Source organism: Balaenoptera musculus, chromosome 6 (assembly GCF_009873245.2).
Source record: "Balaenoptera musculus isolate JJ_BM4_2016_0621 chromosome 6, mBalMus1.pri.v3, whole genome shotgun sequence".
NCBI lineage: Eukaryota > Metazoa > Chordata > Mammalia > Artiodactyla > Balaenopteridae > Balaenoptera > Balaenoptera musculus.
This window is the reverse complement of record NC_045790.1, coordinates 5,851,648-5,873,443: the sequence shown is the minus strand read 5'-3', so window position 1 is coordinate 5,873,443 and position 21,796 is coordinate 5,851,648. Positions and strand designations below refer to the sequence as shown.

General features: G+C 36.9%; 2 protein-coding genes across 3 annotated transcripts in view; one reads left to right on the top strand and one right to left on the bottom strand.

Annotated features, from left to right (window-relative positions):
- The window catches only part of SAP30 (Sin3A associated protein 30), a 100,850-nt gene that overhangs the window by 65,405 nt on the left and 13,649 nt on the right, over positions 1 to 21,796 (bottom strand). For both annotated transcript variants that reach the window (XR_005020247.1, XM_036854868.1), the window contains exon 4: positions 20,636 to 20,700. Coding sequence is in view for 1 of the 2 variants with exons in the window: in XM_036854868.1 (XP_036710763.1) it covers positions 20,677 to 20,700 (24 nt within the window). In the remaining variant the exon portion in view is untranslated. The remainder of the gene's footprint in view (positions 1 to 20,635; positions 20,701 to 21,796) is intronic.
- On the top strand, positions 692 to 21,328 carry SCRG1 (stimulator of chondrogenesis 1). Its single transcript, XM_036854871.1, has 3 exons — positions 692 to 1,103; positions 17,879 to 18,134; positions 20,822 to 21,328. Exons 2-3 carry the CDS (start codon positions 17,893 to 17,895, stop codon positions 20,874 to 20,876), a joined length of 297 nt encoding a protein of 98 aa, XP_036710766.1. The 5' UTR covers positions 692 to 1,103; positions 17,879 to 17,892; the 3' UTR covers positions 20,877 to 21,328.

The window sequence follows — 21,796 nt, the reverse complement described above, 5'->3', positions numbered from 1 at the left end:
GTTCATCCTTTCTAATGGTTTTCATCATCTTTCCGTTGACCTTCAGGATAAAGCCACAGTTTTTAGCACAGCATGTGAGGTACTTCATCAACTTGCCTCTTTCTCTTCCTCTGTTTTATCTCCTCCCACCCTCAGTTCCAGCCACATGAAACCACTGTAATCCCCAAAGCTATCACCTCTCCTTCACCGCCATGCCCTTGTTAATACAATCAGGATCACCCCCTGTTCTCCATCTAGATAATCTTGCTCTGTTATAATCTTTCTAACTCCTGGGACTCTGCTCCAGATGGAATTAAAACAACACCTAAAGGACAGTTAACAGATGCTACAACTCCAGTTCAGTTTGCTCAAAACAGAGTGAAATTCCTTTCGTGCCTTTATTTCTGAGGCACAGAAAAGATTTATTTCTTAGTCGTTTTATTTTTTGCTTTCCAGTGACAGATAATGACTCTTTGCGTGAGGAGCTGGTGAGGTGGGATAGACCTTCTACCAATATGTCAAAATAAGAGATCTAGATGGTGAGGAAAACTTGGTGAAAACTCACAAAGAAACTGTGAAAGGGGAAGAGGTGCAAAGCCAGCCGCTCTCCGGAATCACAGGAGCCGTTCTTCCTGCTCCTCCTCCCCCCTCCCTCCCTCTCCTCTGCTTTCTCTGTCCTTATCTCTCTGCTCTCTTTGTCCTCATCTCTCTCTCTGTCACACACACACACACACACACACACACACAAACACACACACACTCTTCTCTTAAGGGAAGAAGAGCTCTGTGTTCTCTTTAAATCCCTCAGGTCCTACATTTTATTGCTCTAACAGTCTGCCTCCCTGAGGTTCCTGCCCAGACCAGCTATTTCCTTCGGTAGAGAAGCTGTTGGTTCACTCTCGCCTGGCTTGGAAGCGTCTGGGGGGCAGGTCTCACAGCCCCATCTCTCGCCCCCACCTCCTCTCCCCGGTCCTGGCGGGCGGGCGACAAGGCAGACAAAGGTCCGTTTGTAACCTCCTTCCAGCACCTCCTCTCTTCTCCTTTTGCCCAAACTCACCCAGCGAGTTGGAGCATTTCAGAAGATTCCTCTGTCAAGAAGACCAAAGGAAAGGAGAAGAAAAAGGGTATGGACTTTTTTTCCTTAAAAATCATTTTATGTCATTGATTCTACTGCAAACTACTGCTATAGATTAGAGCAGAAGTGTATTTGTGTCTTGAGTCAGAAGAGAAGGACAGAGAGGCAGAGAGAGTCTCTGAGGAGGTGATGTGTGCACTTTGAGAAAGAGGATGCTTTCCCAGGTTAGAGGAAAAGAATCAGATGAAAAGAGAACAGAAAATGTACATTCCTTAACGGGAAAGGCATTTAACTGGGGACTTAAAAGGAGGCAGCTCCCTCACTGCTGCTCCTTGTTAAAGCCCCGTCTGCCCTGAATCTGGCTCCACCATTCCAGCTCTCAGGACTACGCGAGGCTGATGAAGTACACAAGTTCCTTTTCAATGCAGTAGCTGTATCTCTGTATTCCTACTTTATGTAAAGTTTAATGGCAATGTCTAAGAAAGTGAATGTTTTCTGCTTTTAAAAATCCTGATTCCTTCTAGAAAAATGGTATCGATGACCTTAACTGCCAAGCAGAAATAGACACAGATGTAGAGGACAAATGTATGGATAGCAAGGGGGAAAGGGGTGGGGTGGGAGGAGTTGGGAGATTGGGATTGACACATATACAACTATTGCTACTATGTATAAAATAGACAACTGATGGGAATATACTGCATAGCACAGGGAACTCTACTTAATGCACTGTAATGTCCTAAACGGGAGGGAAACCCAAAAGGGAGGGGATATATGTATCTGTATGGCCGATTCATTTTGCTGTGCAGTAGAAGCTAATACAACATTGTAAAGCAACTAGACTCCAATAAAAAATTTTTTAAATCCTGATTCCTAAAAGGTATAAATGTGTGAGACAAAGAGGGAATTCATGGAATTCATCCTTGGTGTCCCCACCGTGGAACACAACACAGTGTCTGTACTGCTGTGATACAGGGAACTCTTTTTCCCTTTGGGGCTTATAAAAATTCCTCTTTAAAATTCCTTGACTTAGTTACATAGATCGTGTAAAGCTCTCCCAAACGCTGGTCCTTTTATCCAGTGATGATGATTTCTCATGGCCAGGGAAATAGTTAACATGATGCAAGCCTGCGTACTCATATCATCCTCTGAGGTACCTGAAGGCAGACCACCTTCAGGGAGGACGTGGACTTTGTTTTTCCACTGATGAAGGTCTCTTGGGTACTGGGGCTGATCGTGTCTATTTTAAAGATGTTTGGAAGGCTTATCCACCTTCTACTACCACTTCTTTTCCTTTAACCTACACTTTGAGAAGTTTCACTCCAGCCCTCAGTCATTCTAATACAAAACTCTTCTGGTACAGAGAGTGGGAATTTTAACAATAATAGTGATTTTCATCCACCAGGAAAGATGAATGGAAAAACACCACGACTGGACGGCAGTTTTAATCTCTTCCAACTATAATTTTGATATTTTAAATGTCAAGTTCTGAGCTGGAATTTTCGTTTGTGCAGCCTTTGCTTCTTTCTGGCTGTGTTATGAAAGGAATCTGAAAATGGGCTGCCCTTCCTGTCTAACTCATCAACTCTGTTTCATCCCACTGCTCTTAATACCAGTTTCCAGAACTGGCATCAGCTGTCTGCATGAGCATTGCTGCATAAAGGCCTCAACGCTTTCACGACATAGCTCTTGTTTTGGCCATTAAATGAGATACTTTTTCTTTTTAAGTCTCCACTTAACTCCAACCATTCAAAAGCCTGCCGGTGCCAAATACCCTCACACAACCAAAATTTGCAATGCCCTACCCATATGATGGTGACAATGATTTGTTGCTTAATTGGAAACATCTTGTTCATAGTTCTGTATCCTCTGCAGTGATCTATTAAAAATAATGCCACTATTGGGATATGAATGGTATCTTACAATATTAATTATATAAAATTGAATCCAAAAAAACCAATTGGTAACTATCTAAAGATCTCTTGTTATTCCTTCAGATATTCAGTTTTTAGCCTTGTTTTCTGTTGTAATTTGGATGTACTTCAGGAGGAATTTTAAATGCATGTACTTCAACAGAAAGAGGGGAAAAAAATAGAGCAATTTGCTTCGAATTGGTCAAAGTCATTTCACTCTTGTTGGCGCTTGAAAAATATATGATCTTGATGGATTGCGAAGGATGAAGGTCGGTGTCTTTTAATGAAAAAACAAACCAATGTATCATGGTAACATACTGGTTCAGGCATCTCCCCACTTGCCAAATAATAGTTAAAGCTATTTATCTGCACTTAAGTAAAGGAAGAAGAGAAGACTTCAGTTCAGTTCAAACATGTAATTTATAAAGTGTTAAAAAAAAAAAAAAGAAAAACTACCAGGGAGTGCTCGCCAGGTGTGGAACTTTCCATCCCGGTACGTGACTGAGGTGGACAAGAGACATCATTCTGTGCTCTGGCCGGGACACAGCCAGGAAAGGCGCATGGTGTGGCAACATACCCACTTACTTCTCCAGCAATTTACTTGTTCCTTCCTTCAGCAAACGCTTTCTGAATGCTTTCTGTGAGCCCAGCCTGGAAGCAGGCCCCTGAGAGATGCAGGAGGGGAAGGTACCCTGCTTGCCTTCTCGGCGCTGGCATCTCGTCCGCCAGTCCCCGTACATGGGCTGGCCCTGGTCTCCATCCCTCCCCTCTTCTCTTCCCTCTCTGCACTCACCACCCTGCGGTCCCACAGCTATAAATACTATCGATAAATATCCCCATGACTCTCGAATTTGTACTTCTGGCCCTGACTTCCAGACTCACATTCAACTGCCAACTCAGAATCTTCATTTCATGTCTGATAGGCATCTCAGATTAACTTGTCCAAATTCTTTTTTGGTTGTTTCTTTAAATTTTTTTTGGAGTATAGATGCTTTACAATGTTGTGTTAGTTTCTACTGGTCAGCAAAGTGAATCAGCTATACATATACATATATCCACTCTTTTTTGGATTTCCTTCCCATTTAGGTCACCACAGAGCACTGAGTAGAGTTCCCTGTGCTATACAGTAGGTTCTCATTAGTTATCTGCTTTATACATATTATCAACGCAAATCAGCCAAGAATGTTGAGGCCAAAAGGAAAAAAGTAAAATATATATGCAGCAATATATATATTTATTTTATTTCGTACCTGTATGAGATGATATATGCATACTAAACTTATTGTGATAATAACTTCATGATGTATGTAAATCAAATCATTATGCTATATACCTTAAACTTATACCGTGCTATTTGTCAATTATATCTCAATAAAACTGGAAGGAAAAAAAATTAACTTGTCCAAAAGTTTACCCTTAGATCCCCTCCCGCTAGATCGACTCCTTGCAATTCATCCTCAGCTCATGTCAGTAAATGTCAGTACCATTCAGGTCAGAAACCTAAGAGTCATCCTGGATTCTTTCCCTCACCTCATTCTTCAATCAACTTCAACTTCTTTCTCCGACGTACCTCTCCCCCGCCAGCCCCCGCAAACATAAATGTTAGAGTTTCCCACTGTCCCTGGCCATCTCAATTTCTCCTTCTTAACACCCTCGCCAGTGCACATCAAAAAGAAGCACACAAAATGTTAACAACAGCCCTCTCCATGTTGACACTCCAGTTGAATTTTATTCTATCTGTGCTTTTCTGTATTTTCCATGTTTAAACTATTACTTTTTTTCAGAAAAATTATTGATATTTTTCTAAAAAAAAAAATATCCAACTAGGATTACAGTTCTCATTAGAACCATCCGATGGAAAGAAAGCATAAGACATTAATAGTCATGAAGTGAGCTTAAGAACAAACTACACTTAAATGCAGGAAATACAAGAAAGGAAATACGAGGCCAAATTGTCTAAATGCATGACTTTGTCCAAAGGCCACAAGGAATAGACAAAATTAAGATAGATTACCAAAAATAAGAACATGATTACATAGTAAAAAAAACTCTGAAGATCAAAGTTCTAAAAGATAAGAAATATGCCAAAGACCTAAAATAACAGAAAAATTCTATCGCATTAGGGCAAAAAGATTAAAAAGAGCTTACAGCTCCCTTCCCAACTCCTCCCCATACACCCCACCTTCTGATAGAGAGGGATTTGGTGAGAGGGGTTAGAGAAAAGCCAGGTGATGTTTGTTGTTGAATCTTCTGATAAAGGTACACATACATAGAAACATATATTTTTAAGTCACGTATGAGCTAGTAGGCCAGAATAAATGCTAGTTTTGACAAAAAGCAAGCAAACAAACAAAAGAAATTGGGAAGTACATTTTAAAGTCAAACTATTTAGAAAAAATTAAATACAATTAAATTAAAACAGTAGTGCCTGATGACATGCAAATTTAAGGATTTGGTAGCTCACTAACCTCTTCCAGGCATAAATAGTTCTCTGCAACTAGATATTGAGTTTAGTAATCTGAGAAACTCCTCCTTCCCTGGCTGTAAGCATCTAAAGATTAGGATATATTATTTATTCTTTCACTAACGTGCCAGGCACTGTTTAGGGTACTTGGATACATATCAGACAAAATCCTGCCTTCCTGGAGCTTACATTCAAGTTTGGGGAGACACAATAAGAATATTTTATAATAATTTAGAGGTTTATAAATGCCATGGAAAACTAGAGCAAGTAAGGCAGATTGAGAATCTGAAAGAGGAGATGGAATTTTATTTTTTTAATTAAAAAAATTTTTAAATTGAAGTATAGTTGATTTACAATGTTGTGTTAGTTTCTGGTGTATAGCACATATATATTCTTTTTCAGAGTCTTTTCCATTATAGGTTATTATAAGATATTGAATATAATTTCCTGTGCTATATGGTCTTTGTTGTTTATCTATTTTATATATTGTAGTATATATCTGTTAATTCCAAACTCCTAATTTGTCCCTCCCCTGACCTTTCCCCTTTGAAAATCATAAGTTTGCTTTCTGTGTCTGTAAGTCTGTTTCTGTTTTGTAAATAAGTTCACTTGTATCATTTTTTTAGATTCCACATATAAGTGATATCCTATGACATTTGGCCTTCTCTGTCTGACTTACCTCACTTAGTATGATAATCCCTAGGTCTATCCATGTTGCTGCAAACGTCTTTATTTCATTCTTTTTTATGGCTGAGTAATATTCCATTGTATATCTGTGCCACACCTTCTTTATCCATTCCTCTGTCGATGGACACTTAGGTTGCTCCCATGTCTTGGCTGTTGTGAACAGTGCTGCAGTGAACATAGGGGTGCAGGTAAGGGGAGACAGAATTTTAAGTAGCACAGTGGGGTAGGTGTTATTGAGGAGCAAAGGCTTGAAGAAGGTGAGGTAGTTAGATATGCAGATATTTGGAGGAAGAGCTTTCCAAGCAGAGGAAATAACCAGTGCAAAGGCCCTGAGGCAAGAATGCATCTGGCATTTTTGAGGAACAGCTGGAACAGAAAAAACAAGGGGAAGAATAGATGATTTCAGAGAGGTGATGGGGAGCCAGATTGCATATGGAGGTCACTGCAATGACTTTAGCTTTGACTCAAAGAAAGTGGAGTTGTCGGAAGAGGATGGGTTTAGTTGTTGATATTTTCCTTAATTCCTTTGGTATTCCTGGCACTCTGGACAGTGCCTGGCATAAATGAAACACTAAGAAACATTTGTTAAGTGAAACTAAGTAAAAGCAGCTTGCTCCTGTTCTCCTCTCTCTCATGTGATTGCTGAATAGCTCATCAGTGACCTGCACATTAGCACTATTCTCTCACTTCCCCACCTTCCCAGCAATGGCTGCTCTTCTCCTGAAAATCCTTGCTGGGTTGATGCTGGTCTGTGCAGAGGAAATACAAGAAGATCTGGGCCTGAAGATTAGAGAGCGACTCCGGGCTACATTTCAGCAGCCTATTTCTTCGAGGACAAAGTTTACAAGCACCATTGTGGAAGTAGGAAGGGCAGCCTAAATGAATGGCTCCTGTGCAACCATACTGGGTCTTATTTGTTGAATTCTGGGACAAATAGCTACTTACCCTAAGAGATGCACATCAGAGGAACCATATTTCAATTTGGGGAAGGGAAAGTAGAAGAAGGGAGAAACATAATTCTGAGAATTCGGCTTGTGTTAAAATCAACAGAGTATCACACAGCTCATTTTCAGAATCTGTAAGATTTGGGTATCTGTCCTTCATATTCCTCCCCAAATAGCTACAAATAGTGAGAGTGATATAGAAAGCTTTACTTCTGCCCAAGATGCAGTAACAAGAACCAGATCTGCCCACTCCCTTGAAACAACAACAAAAAACAGCCAAAATATATGAAACAATCTTTGTCAAAACACTGGATTTCAAGCAAGGAAGAACACTGATTCTTGGGAGATGGGAAGCAAGTGAGGTGAGCCCTACAATTTCCCCCAGTCTACTGCCTTGAAGGAACCCAGATAGAGTCCAGCCAACTCCCCGAGTTGTAGAAATGGGGCTGGGAGTCAGGGAGACCAAGGCAGCTGGAGACCACAGAACAGAGTGCCTGAGAGAAGAGAGATACACAGAGACAGAACCCTGGAGTCTGCAGAGGGCCCCACTCAAGTATTTGGCAGAAAATTGATTAGTGTACGCAAATGAGGGAACTATGGAAGGGGGGAGGGGAGGAGGAATATCTGAAAGGATTAGAGAACAGAGTGCCTGGTACTCAAAAGGCCAGGAATACTCACAGAGAAGGAATGGCCTCAGTAGTGAGGAATAATTAGCCCTAGACTGAGAACAGATCTGGAACCACCTAACAAATCATAAAAGCAAGACTTGCAAGGATCAAACTGCTTCCGACTAACTTAGTTGCATCCCAAAACAAAGCACAAGAATACTTATAAGACTATAAAAATACTCAGCATCCAATAAGGCAAAATTATAAATTTCTGACATCCAGTCAAAGATTACCAGGCATACAAAGAAGCAGGAAAACATAACTCATAATTAGAATAATAAATCAATCGAGACCAACCCAGAACTGATACATGCTAGAATTTAAAAGTAACATTAAAACAGATATATCCTTAAGGTGCTGAAAGAAAAAAACTGCCAACCTATCATACTATAACCTGTTATACTATAACCTTTGTTCAAAAACAAAGGTGAAATAAAGACATTTTCAGACATACAAAAGCTGAAAGAATTCATCACCAGCCAACCTACATGATAAGAATATTAAAGGATATCCTTCAGGTATAGGGAAAATGATATCAAATGGAAATATGGATTTACACAAAGGAACAAAAAGCACTGGAAATAGAAACTGCATCGATAAACGTGTAATATTTTTTCTTGTTATTTAAATCCCTAAAGTTTAACTGACTGTTTAAACAAAATAATATACTTGGGGTTTATAGCATATACATAAAAAAAATGTATAACAATAATAGCATAAAGGATGGGAGGAGAGAAATGTTAATATATTATTGTAAAGTTCTTATACTAATGTAAAGCATCATAATATCGTTTGAAGAAAGACAATGATAAGTAAAAATAGGTAACATAAACCCTAAATCAATCACCAAAATAGCACAATGAAGAATTACAGCTTATCAGCCAACAGAAGAAGTAAAGTGAAATTATAAAAAAATTTCAGTTAATCCAAAAGAGCACATAAAAAGAGGGAAAAAGAAACAAAGAACAGATGGACCAAATAGAGAACAAATTATGACAGATTTAAATCTAACCATGTCAATAATCACTTTAAATGTGAATGATCTAAACACTCCCCTTAAAAGGCAGAGGTAGTCAGTTTAGATAAAAAAGCAAGACCAACCTATAGACTGCCTGTCTATAAGAAACACATTTGAAATATAAAGCCACAAAAAGTAAAAATAAAAGCATGGAAAAATATGTTCAGAGGTCAGAAGATCCAATATTATTACGATGCTAATACTCTCCAAATTTATCTATAGATTTAATGCAATCTCAACCAAAGTTCCAGCAGGCTTTTTCTGTAGAAACTGACAAGCTGATAACAAAATTCATAATAGACTGCAAAAAACCTAGAATTGCCAAAACAACTTTGTAAAAGAAGAACAAAGGTTTGAGGATAATTCTACCCAATTCCAAGAATTACTATAAAGCATCAGTAATCAAAACTGTAGTACTGGCATAAAAATAAACAAATAGAACAATGGAAAAGAACAGAGTCCAGAAACAGGCCCACACCTATATTAAAAAGTGATATTTGACAAAGATGCAAAGGCAATTCAGTGGAGAAACAACAGTCTTCTCAACTTATAGTGCTAAAACTATTGGACAACTAGAGTTGAAAAAACAACCTAAAAAAGAATTTCAATCCATATGCACTATATACAAAAAACAAAAAAAACTAATATGGACCACGAAACTAAATTTGAAACATAAAACTAAAAAACTTTAGAAGAAAACATAGAAGAAACACTTTGTGACCTTGGGTAAGGCAATAATTTCTTAGCTATGACACCAAAAGCACATTCCATTAAAAAAATTGAGAAGTTAGACTTCGTTAATTTTAAGAACTTATGCTTCTTTTAAAATCACTGTTAAGAAAGTGAAAAGGAAAGCCATGCATGAAGAGTAAATGTTTGCAAAACCTATTTATTAGGGCTTCGTCTCACTAGAAGACCAAGCCCTAATAAATAATATCTCTATTAGATATTATTATAACTTGTGTCCAGAATATATAAAGAACCCTCACAACTCAAGAACACAAGCCCAATTTTTTAAAATGGGAAATGATTTGAACAGACAGTTCACCAAAGAAGATACACAGATGAACATAAGCATATGAAAGAGGCTCAATACCATTAATCATTAAGGAAATGCAACATAAAACGACCATGAGACAGCTATTAGAATGGCAAAAAATAAAAAAGACTGACCATACCAAGTGTTGGAGAGGACGTGGACAAACTGGACTGCTGGTGGAAATTTTAAATAGTACAACCACTTTGGAAAAACAATTTAGCAATTCCTTAAAATGTAAAACATACACCTACCAGCTATTCTACTCCTACGTGAATACTGAGAAAAATCTCCACAAGGTTCTGGCAGGTGATGGGAAAGGAACCCTCCTGAAATATATCAGAGCATTCTGTTCTTCTTAACAAGGCCTGCCCTTGGCAGAAACCAGTGAACCAGAGCCTAATCAGCTGGAGTATTACCAGAGCCCGACCAATCTGGGGGAAGGGAAATACCCAATTCCAGCCCACCTAGCCATCCTGTCCCACCTAAGGGAAGAGGAAAGAACTGAGACACATTTGTGAAGTTCGCAGCCCGGAAGCACAGTCTCACTAAAAGACCAAGCCCTAATTATAGGACCATGGAATGCTTCCTCTCCCTTCGTATCTCACCACCACATTACCAAAGGCCTAGTTACAGCAGTTCCTTTTACCTGGTACATAGTATCTGGCTATCAGGAAAAATTTACAAGTCATACCAAAGACAAATAGATAAAGCAAGCATGAGAACCAGACATGGAAGTGATGTTGGAATTATGAGACCAGGAACTTAAAACAACTGTGATTAAAGATGATGGATTGGAGTCGGGGGGATGCCCAGTGCCACTTAAAATGCATACCATTACCAACAAGGTAGAACAAACTTACAAGCATTTTCCTGATACTAGATGGGGATTAGAAAGGGATATCCTATTTAAATGTATGTAGCATGCAAAATATTAAAATGTAAATTAATGATACTATACCTATTACAGTAAAATTTTAAAATGCGTAAAAAAAAACCCTGTGATTAATATGTTAAGGGGTCTAATGGATAAACTGGACAGCATGAAAGAACAGATGCGCAATGCCAGCAGAGAAATGGAAATCCTAAGAAAGAACCAAAAATAAATAGTAGAGATAAAAAGAACACTGTTGGGCTTTCCTGGTGGTGCAGTGGTTAAGAATCCACCTGCCAATGCAGGGGACATCGGTTCGAGCCCTGGTCCGGGAAGATCCCACATGCCACAGAGCAACTAAGCCCGCGTGCCACAACTACTGAGCCTGCGCTCTTGAGCCCATGAGCCACAACTACTGAAGCCCATGTGCCACAACTACTGAAGCCTGCATGCCTAGAGCCTGTGCTCCGCAACAAGAGAAGCCACCGCAATGAGAAGCTCTCGCACCGCAACGAAGAATAGCCCCCGCTCACTGCAACTAGAGAAAGCCTGCGCGCAGCAACGGAAGACCCAACGCAGCCAATCAATCAATCAATCAATCAATCAATCAATCAATCAAATAAAATAAAAAAGAATAGCTCAACCCCTAGGGTAAAAATAAAAAAAAAAGAACACTGTAACAGAAATGAAGAATGCCTTTGGTGGGCTTATTAGTAGACTGGACACAGCTGAGGAAAGAATCTCTGAGCTTGAGGATTGGTCAATAGAATTCTTGAAAACTGAAAGTCTAAGAGAACAAACATTGAAAAAAAAACAGGAACAGAACCTCCAAGGGCTGTGGGACAACTACAGAGGTGTAACACACGCATAACAAGAACACCAGAAGGAGAAGAAAGAGAGGAAGGAACAGAAAAAATACTTGAAACAATAATGACTGATAATTTACTTAAATTAATGTCAGAAACCAAACTACAGACACAGGAAATTCAGAGAACATCAAGTAGACCGTATGTCAAAAATCTACACATGGGCAGATAATTTTCAAACTACAGAAAAACAAAGATAAAGAAAAGGTCCTTAGAAGATGCCAGAGGGGGAAAAATCACCTTACCTACAGAGGAACAAAGAAAAGAATTACATCCAACTTCTCAGAAACCGTGCAAACAAGAAGAGAGTGGAGTGCAATAAAGTGTTGAAAAAAAAAATTACCAACCTAGAATTCTGTACTCTGCAAAATTATCCTTCAAAAGTAAAGGAGAAATAAAGACTTTCTCAGACAAACAAAAATTAAGAGAATTCATAGCCAGTAAACCAGCTTGTGAAAAATGCTAGAAGTTCTTTCAAGAGAAGAAAAATAATATAGGTTAGGAACTTGGATCTACATAAAGTAAAAGCACTGAATTAGAATAAGACAAGGTAAAATAAAAACTTTTATTCTTCTTATTCTTAATTGATCTAAGAGGTAGTGGTTTGTTCAAAATAATAGCAACAATGTATTCAACTATCTATGTTATGTATGTATATAAAGATACATATATGTATAGATATATATGCTTATTAATGGCAGCAATGATACAAGGAATGAGAGGAAGGAATTAGAATTATTTTATTATAAGGTACTCACATTACTGTACTGTGAAGTGTTATAATATTATTTGAAAGCAGAGTTGGGTTAGTTATAAATGAATACTGCAAACACTATGGCAACCACTGAAAAAGTAAAAAAGAAAAAGTATAACTAATATGTTAAGAAAGGGGAGAAAATGGAACCATAGGAAATGCTCAATTGAAACCAGAAAAGGAGGCAGAGAAAGAGTGGAAGAGAAAAATAGGAACAATAGCAATAAACAGAAAACAATAATAAGCATAGTAGATCCTAATCTAACTGTATCAATGTCAATGTTGAATGTCAATGATCTAAATGCACCAATTACAAGACAGAGATTGTCAGAATGGATCAAAAAGCATGACCCAACTATATGTTGTCTCACTTTAAATATAAATACACATATAGATCAAATGTAAATGGACGGAGAAAAATACATCATGCTAACAATAACCGAAAGAAAGCAGGAATAGCTATATTAATTTCAGACAGCACAAACATCAAAGTAAGAAAAGTTATCAGGGATAAAGAAGGGTATTACATAATGATAAAGGGGTCAATTCTCCAAGAATACATAACAATTCTTAACGGATACTTGCCTAACAACAGTGTATCAGGTTACATGAGCTAAAAACCAATACAACTGCAAAGAAAAGTAGATGAATCCACTATCATAGTTGGAGGTTTCAACACCCTTCCCTCAGAAATGGAGAGATCCAGCAGGCAGAAAATCAGAAAGGACATAGTTGAACTCAACAACACCACCAATCAACTTGATATAATAGATATCTGTAGATCACTTCACCCAACAACAGTAGAATACACGTCTTTCTCAAGCTCACATGCAACATTCACCTAGATAGACAACATTCTGGGCCATAAAACACATCTTACCTAATTTAAAAGAAGTCACACAAGGTCTGCTCTCAGACCACAGTGGAATTAAACTAGAAATCAATAACAGAAAGATAACTGGAAAATACAAAAACATGTGGAGATTAAACACATTTCTAAATAACACATGGGTCAAAGAAGAAATCTTGAGAAATTTTAAAATATTTTGAATTTAATGAAAATGAAAACACAACTTACCAAATTTGCAGGATGAAGCAAAAGCAGTGCATAGAGGGAAAGTTATGAAGGCAAGGAATGCATATATTAGAAAAGAAGAGAGATCTAAAATCAATCATCTAAGTTTCTACCTTAGGAAACTAGAAAAAGAGCAAATTAAGTTTGCTCCAAAGTAAGCAGAAGAAAAGAAATAGTAAGAATTAGAGCAGAAATCAATAAAATTGAAAACAGGAAATCAACACCGAAAATCAATGAAAGCATAAGATGGTTCTTTGAAAAGATCTATAAAACTAATAAACCTCTAGCCAGGCTAACTAAGAAAAAAAAAGGAGAGGACACAAAATTACTAACATCTGAAATGAAAGAGGGGACATCACTACAGATCACATGGAAAGTTAAAGGATAATAAAGGAAAAGCCCACAAATTTGATAACCTAGATGAAATGAACCAATTCCTTGAAAGACACAATCTACCAAAATTCACAGAAGAAGAAATAGATGATGTGAGTAGATCTGTATCTACTAAAGAAATTGAATCAGTAATTAATAACCTCCCAAAACAGAAATCACCAGGCCCAGATGGGTTCCCTGGTGAATTCTATCAAACATTTAGGGAACAAAGTATATCAAATCTCTACAATCTCTTTCAAAGGACAGAAGCATAGGGAATACTTCCTAACTCATTCTATGAGGCCAGCATTACCCTAATACCCAAACCAGCCAAAGACATCACAAGAAAAGAAAACTACAGACCAATATCTCTCATGAACATAGATGCAAAAATCCTCAACAAATTATTAGCAAATTGAATCCAAACAGGTATAAAAAGAATGATACACCAAAATCAAGTGGGATTTATCCCAGGTATGCAAGGCTGGTTCAACATTTGAAAGTCAATTAATGTAATCCATCACATTGACAGACTAAAAAAGAAAAATCACATGATCATATCAAAAGATGCAGGAGAAGCATCTGATAAAATTTAAACTCAAGCATGATAAAAACTCTCAGTAAACTAAAAATCGAGGGGAATGTTCTCAACTTGATAAAGACTGTCTAAAGAAACCTTCAGGTAACATTATACTTAATGGTGAGAAACCTGAAGCTTTCCCACTAACATCAGGTACAAGGTAAGGATGTTGACTCTCACAACTCCTTTTCAACATCATACTGGAAGTCCTTGCTAATGCAATACGGGAAGAAAAGGAAATAAAAAGTATACAGAGTGGGAAGGAAGACATAATACTGTCTTTGTTTGCAGATGACAGGCTGTTTATGTAGAAAATACATAAGAATCAACAAAAAACTACTGGAACTAAATCATAGCAAAGTTGTAGGGTAGAAGGTTAATATATAAAAGTCAACTGCTTTCCTATCTACTAAAAATGAGTAAGTGGAGTTTGAAATTAAAAACACAATATCATTTACATTAGCACCCTCCCAAAATGAAATACTTAGGTATAAATCTAACAAAATATATACAACAAGATCTATATGAGGAAAAACTACAAAACTGTTGAACATAACCAAAGAACTAAATAAGTGGAAAGATATTCCATATTACATGTTCATGGAGATAAGAAGACTCAATATTGTCAAGATGTCAGTTCTTCTCAACTTGGTATACAGATTCAATACAATCCCAATAAAAATCCCAGAAAGTTATCTTGTGGACACTGATAAACTGATTCTAAAGTTTATATGGAGAGGCAAAAGACCCAGAATAGCCGACACAATATTGAAAGAAAAGAACAAAGCTGGAGGACTGACACTACCTGACTTTAAGACTAACAATAAAGCTACAGTAATCAACACAGTGTGGTATTGGTGAAAGAATAGACAAATAGGTCAATGGAACAGAATAGAGAGCTCAGAAATAGAATTCTACAAATACAGTTAACTGATCTTTAACAAAAGAGCAAAACCAATACAATGTGAAAGACAGTCTCTTCAACAAATGGTGCTGGAACAACCAGACATCCACATGCCCCAGTTCACAAGAAATTAACTGAAAATGGATCATAGACCTAAAAGTAAAGTACAAAACTCTAAAACTTCTAGAAGATAACATACGATAAAATCTAGATGACCTTGGGTTTGGTGATGCCTTTTCAGGCACAATACCAAAGACATGATAGATGAAAAAATAATTAATAAGCTGGACTTCATTAAAATTAAAAACACCTGCTCTTTGAAAGAAAATATTAAGAGAATTAGAAGATAAGCCACAGACTTGGAGAAAATATGTGCAAAAGGCACATCTGCTGAATGACTGTTAATCCAAACTGTACAAAGAACTCTTAAAATTCAACAATAAGAAAACAAACCTGACTTTAAAAATGGGCCAAAGACTTTAACAGACACTTCACCAAAGAAGATATACAGATGGCAAATAAGCATATGAAAAGATGCTCCACATCATATGTCATCAGAAAATGCAAATTAAAACAATGAGAGACCACTACACACCTAGTAGAATGGCCAAAATCCACAACACTGACAACACCAAAAGCTGGTGAGAATATGGCGTAACAGGAACTCTCATTCATTGCTGTTGGGAATGCAAAATAATCCAGCCACTTTGGAAGACAGTTTGACGGTTTCTTACAAAACTGAACATAATCTTAGCATATAATCCAGCAATCATGCTCCTTTGTATTTATCCACAGAGGTTAAAAACATGTCTGCATAAAAACCTGCACAAGGACGTTTATAGCAGCTTTATTCATAATTGCCAAAACTTGGAAGCCACCAAGATGTCCTTCAGTAGGTGAATGGATAAATAAACTGTGGTACATCCAGACAATGGAATATTATCCAGTGCTAAAAAAGAAAGATAGCTCTGTCAAGCCATGAAAAGACATGGAGGAACTTTAAAAGCATATTACTAAATGAAAGAAGCCAATATGAAAAGCTGACATACTGTGTGATTCCATCTATAGGACATTATGGAAAAGGTGAAACTATGAAGACAATAAGAAGGACCAGTGGTTGCTGTGGGGCTGGGGGTTGGTGGGGAGAGATGAATAGGCAGAGCGCAGAGGATTTTTAGGGCAGTGAAAATACCATGTGTGATATTTAAATGATGGGTATAAGCCATTACACATTTGTCCAACCAATAGAATGTACAACACAAGGCATGAAACCGAAGGCCAACTATGGACTTAGGGTGATTCGGATGTGTCAATGTAGGGTCATCCTTGGTAAAATGTACCATGTGGTGACGGATGTTGATAACATGGGAGACTGTGCATGTGTGGGGCAGGGGGTACACGGGAATCTGCAGCTTCCTTTCCATTTTATTGTAAGCCAAACTGCTCTAAAATAACTAAGTTTTTTTTTTTTTAAACCCATTATCTTACCTAAAATAACTGACCTTTGAGGTGCATCTAATCACAGAAAACTTCATAGTAAAATTTCCTTTCAACAATATTGTTTTCTTTCATCGTACAATATACATATCTGTCTTCCTCCCTTTTTAATACTCCAGAGGTAGGAAAGACACTTCAGCACCTGCCAACAAGATGAAATCTGAATGGCTGTGGAGTCTGATTCTGGTCCCTCCAACTATTTTGCTAGTCTTCCTTTACTACAAGAGCCTCCATTTTCTTCATGTTTAATATGGAAGCCAGAAAAACCTGATTCAATAGATAATGCATATTCCATAGTTGTACGCAGATACGATACTTAAAGTGTTATCTCCTGAAAGAGGAATTAGACTTGCAGTATGACCCCAAGAGTTCAAACTAGAACTGGTGGGTGGAAGCCACAAAAAAATATTTTCCAGTAAGGGAAACGTTAGAACTGTATCAGTGGAATATATGGATTTAGTCAACAATGAGTTCCCCATCATGGTAGGTGTTCAAGAACAGGGTAAATGCCTCTTATGGCGAATTCAAGCCTCTGTTTTCAACTGAGGCTAAGATGTAACCCATGTGGGAGAAGAGTTCACAATTACTAAAGATATGCAACAAAAATGGGTCCCCAAAATAATTCTGGAAGTTTTAAAAACTTAACTATAAATATATCTATAGAATATAATCTGTCAGTGTCAGGATAACTGGGCATGTTTCTGTCAGGGTTGGACCCAGATTCTTGGACAATGTTGTTAGGATATGCAAGGTCAAGAATCACAGTACACAATGATGCTATTTGTTCCGAAATTTACTTGAGTTTTATCACCTTAAAAAGCAGTTTTTCTCTACTGAAAATACTGAAAAAAATGACTTTGGGTCCTTAAAAACACAGATTCTGGCTCTTCCCGCTATCTCCCTTCCACCTCCCTCACATAACTCTCATTCAATATTTCTTTGTGGAGCTCAGGCATGTCATTTTTAACAAATATTCTAAGTGATTTTTATTGTAGGTGGTCATAAAACTAAACTTTGAGAGACATTCAAAGAGAATAGAAAAAATCAATGCCCACTCTTTCTATTCAAGAGTTTATGAGAATGCTGCAGAACTTTATGTTCAGATGAATTCCATCTTTAAACCAAACAAACAGACATACAAACACTGACACATTTTGGTTTTTCTTCTATCTCAGGGCCAAAAGCCAAAATGAAATTTATAGTACTTGCTGTCACCGTTGGACTAACTTTGCTGCTAGGAGTCCAAGCCATGCCTGCAAATCGCCTCTCTTGCTACAGAAAGATACTGAAAGATCGCGACTGTCACAATCTTCCAGAAGGAGTAGCTGACCTGACAAAGATTGATGTAAACGTCCAGGATCACTTCTGGGATGGGAAGGGATGTGAGATGATCTGTTACTGCAACTTCAGTGAATTGCTCTGCTGCCCAAAGTAAGGAAATGCAATCACAAAACATATTGCTGTGAAGTGTATGTACAACAACTCTTTCTTAAGACACCTTCATAATGAGTGTGCTAAAATTAATCACCCTTTTCAGTAAAACCCTGTTCAAATCTCAGCTATTTTTTAGGATCATCACCATTATGTACCGAAATGAGTGTTTTCATTTAAGAGACAGAGTTTGACAGATCTTAGTAAAACTAAATGAGATACAGGAAATTAATAACACTCCAATCTATTAAATTCTAAATTTCCTATCTGATTTTTAACCACACAAAAAAAACATCTTCTGGTAGTTGAAGTCACCTTCAAGGCTGACATCTTAAACTAATTTGAAAACTAATAAAAGGCTTTAGATAAAAGATCCCAGTGAGTTTTCCAAAAGAAATAATGATGGCTTACCAATATATGCAAGTTAGAGAGAACCTGTCATCATCACTTGATATTACAAGCTTAAAATATTCTTTCCAATTTAGTAGACACAAAACAAAAATGGCACTTTGGTTTAATTTCCATGTATTTGATTGCCCGCTAGGTTGTATATCTTTTGAAATTTGTTTACTAATTGTATTTCTTAATTTGTGAATTACCTTTTTCTGTTCTCCGCCTATTTGCTTTTTAAAATATCAAATTCTAGGAAAATAATAAAAAACATAGAAATAATATGTAATAATAGTAATAACCATCAAAAAAAAGATCCCAGTGAACAGATCAAGTAACTGGATGGAAAAGTTCGGTAATGGTGAAAGAAAAACTTTCTAGCTCTATGTATGAGTTAACCAGAAATTAACTGAATAGAGATTATCCACTGACTTGGAAAGTAGATGTATTTTAAGTATAATACAAAGGTAGATATATAAATAAATATTTATAGCTCTTGATTTTAAAATAATCTTCTCCTGGTTATTGAGGAACCTCAAATACTATGATCTTGGTTACTTCATATTGAAATCAGCTTTTTCAAATTACTTTCAACATATCATCATATTTCTAAGAAATCTGTGAGCTAGAAAGGGCAGATATAACCATCTTATCAAAGAAAGGTGTAGAGAGGTAAAATGACCACCATCCCACATAACTAGCTAATATCAGCACTGAGACTAGAACACAGGTCTTCTGATTTGGCCTGGGTATTTTTTCTACCAAGCCAGTTGGTTCTTAAGTATGGTTCCCAGAACAGCAGCTTCAACATTACCTGAGTTCTTGTTAAAAACAGAGTTCATCCCTGGGCCCCAGACCAAACCAACTGGATCAGAAACAATGGAGAGAAAGCACAGCAATTATGGCTTAAACCCTCCAAGCGATTCTGATGCATAATAAAATTTGAGAATCACTTGATTAAACAATGATATCAAGAACTCAAGTTAACTGATTCCATAAAATGATTTAACTTTTCCTACATAAATGAAACGCCATCTAATATTAAAATATCATGTTTACTTTTTTGTAAGACTTGAAACTAATTTATTGAAATGTACTTACTTTATGATATAATTTTGTGATTATCCACTGTTAATGGATGAGCTAGAAGTATGGATATATGAAAATAATTTCTGCCTGATTTTGGGTTACAGTTTTCCCAGTAGCAACAAATATCTAAGTATATTTCTTTTTTTTTTTTTTTTGCCTATAAACACAAATTTTATTTTGCCATTCTATTTTATCAGTTGCACTGAATATAATTAAATACAGCGCTGTATAAGTTTAAGGTGTACAGCACAATGAGTTGACATACATATACAGCTGACCCTTGAACAACACACGTTTGAATTGCATGGGTCCACTTATCCGCAAATTTCTTTCACTAAACATAATACATACCACAGTACTATCCCATCTATGGTTGGTTGAATCCTCGGATGTTGAACCACAGATATGGAGGACTGACTGTAAAGTTATGCACGGTTTTTCCACTGTACAGAGGCTCAGCACCCCTTACTGCTACATTGTTCAAGGGTCAACTGTATTGTGAAATGATTACCATAATAAGTTAACACGAATCACCTCATATAGCTACACATTTTTTTTCCCTTGTGATATCCTGTAATCTATTCTTAGCAACTTTCAAATATACCATACAACAGTGTTAGCTACAGTCATCATGTTGTACATTGCATGCTAAGTATATTTCTAATGAGCCATAATCATAATACTACCTTGCACATATACACAATTTTATATTATACTGTGCATTTTTATTATACATCACCTTATGTGATCTTTCCAACAAGAGTGGATAGAGTTGGGTAGCTCAAAATTTCACCTTTCCCTATAAAACCTAGAAATTTACTTATTGACTTCCCAACAAATTTTTAATCTTCTGTTTCTTAGCTGTAGATTTAAACTTCATGGCCTATCCTCACCCATATCAGAGAAATGAATATTCTGGTATGCTTGTAAGGTTTTGAAATCACCCAATCTTTCCTTTTCTTTATAGACAAACGACAGTATAATGTCCATGGCAGATGGGGGAAAGCAGAAGAATTGATTACCTTCTTGGTCTTTGCTGCTCTTGTGGCAAAAGTCCTCCCACTCACTCTCTTTGTACTTTATTCACCTAAAAAGAATAGTCATATCTGAAATCCTGGAAATCACCGTCCATTTCTTGCTCAGAAAAGTCTAACATATATCTTAACTTTCAGCTGGATTTAATTCATTCATGTTCTGCTCTCTTTCAGAGATGTCTTCTTTGGACCAAAGATCTCTTTCGTGATTCCTTGCAACAATCACTGAGAATCATCCTGTATTCCAGACAACACCATTCTTAATTCCCCACAAACCACACTACAACAGTGTAGCTGTATTTCTGGTTTCTATGCAGTGCAATAAAGCACAGATTCTATAAATTCTTACTTGCCTAAGTAAACTTGTGTTAAATTAGCAGTAATAAAAATTCCATTTAATTTTTCTCTGTGGAAACTGTTTAAAATTTTTGACTAGAAAATTTTCATCTACAAGGTGTTCACTGTGCTCAGTAAAAGAATTCTGTCCCTCAGAGGAAGAGCCATAACCCTGGCTCAAAGATGGAGAATATTTTCAGTTCTTGACAGTTCTGTTCTTGACAGATCATGTATACTTAATGAAAAGAACCAGAGATAAATTGAGGTTCTTGGAAGGGAAACCAGAAGTTTTCTAGTAAGAGGGGGAAAGGGAGCCAATATTTGAATATATATTATGTATGCCAAGTACTTTAAGCACATTTGCATTTTGCTCTCTTAATAAACCACAAAACCATCAAGATAAGTATTCTTAAACCCACTTTTCAGATGCTAACTCAAGTTTAAGGTATTTGCTAAAAATCAAGACAGACTTTGAAGAGAGTTCCAGTTCCAAAACACTCACATAGTTGTATCCTTAAAACTATGCTACATACCCCTGACGTGTCCATTTTTCTTGGGACTAACAAAACACATTAAAAGAAACATGTAATGGATGAGAATTTAAAGTCACATGAATTTTAAAGGTAAATAAAACGGATGCCTTCAAAGATATTTTCTGGGTGTTAGAGGCAGTTTTGGACTATGCTCCACACCTTTGGAGGTGTGCGCTGACGAGTAGCCAGCAGAATTAATTTCAGAAAGTCCTTCATGCTATAAAAATTTATTAGATACTCACTAAGGGCCAGCTGTTATTAAGATCTGGGGATGTAGTAA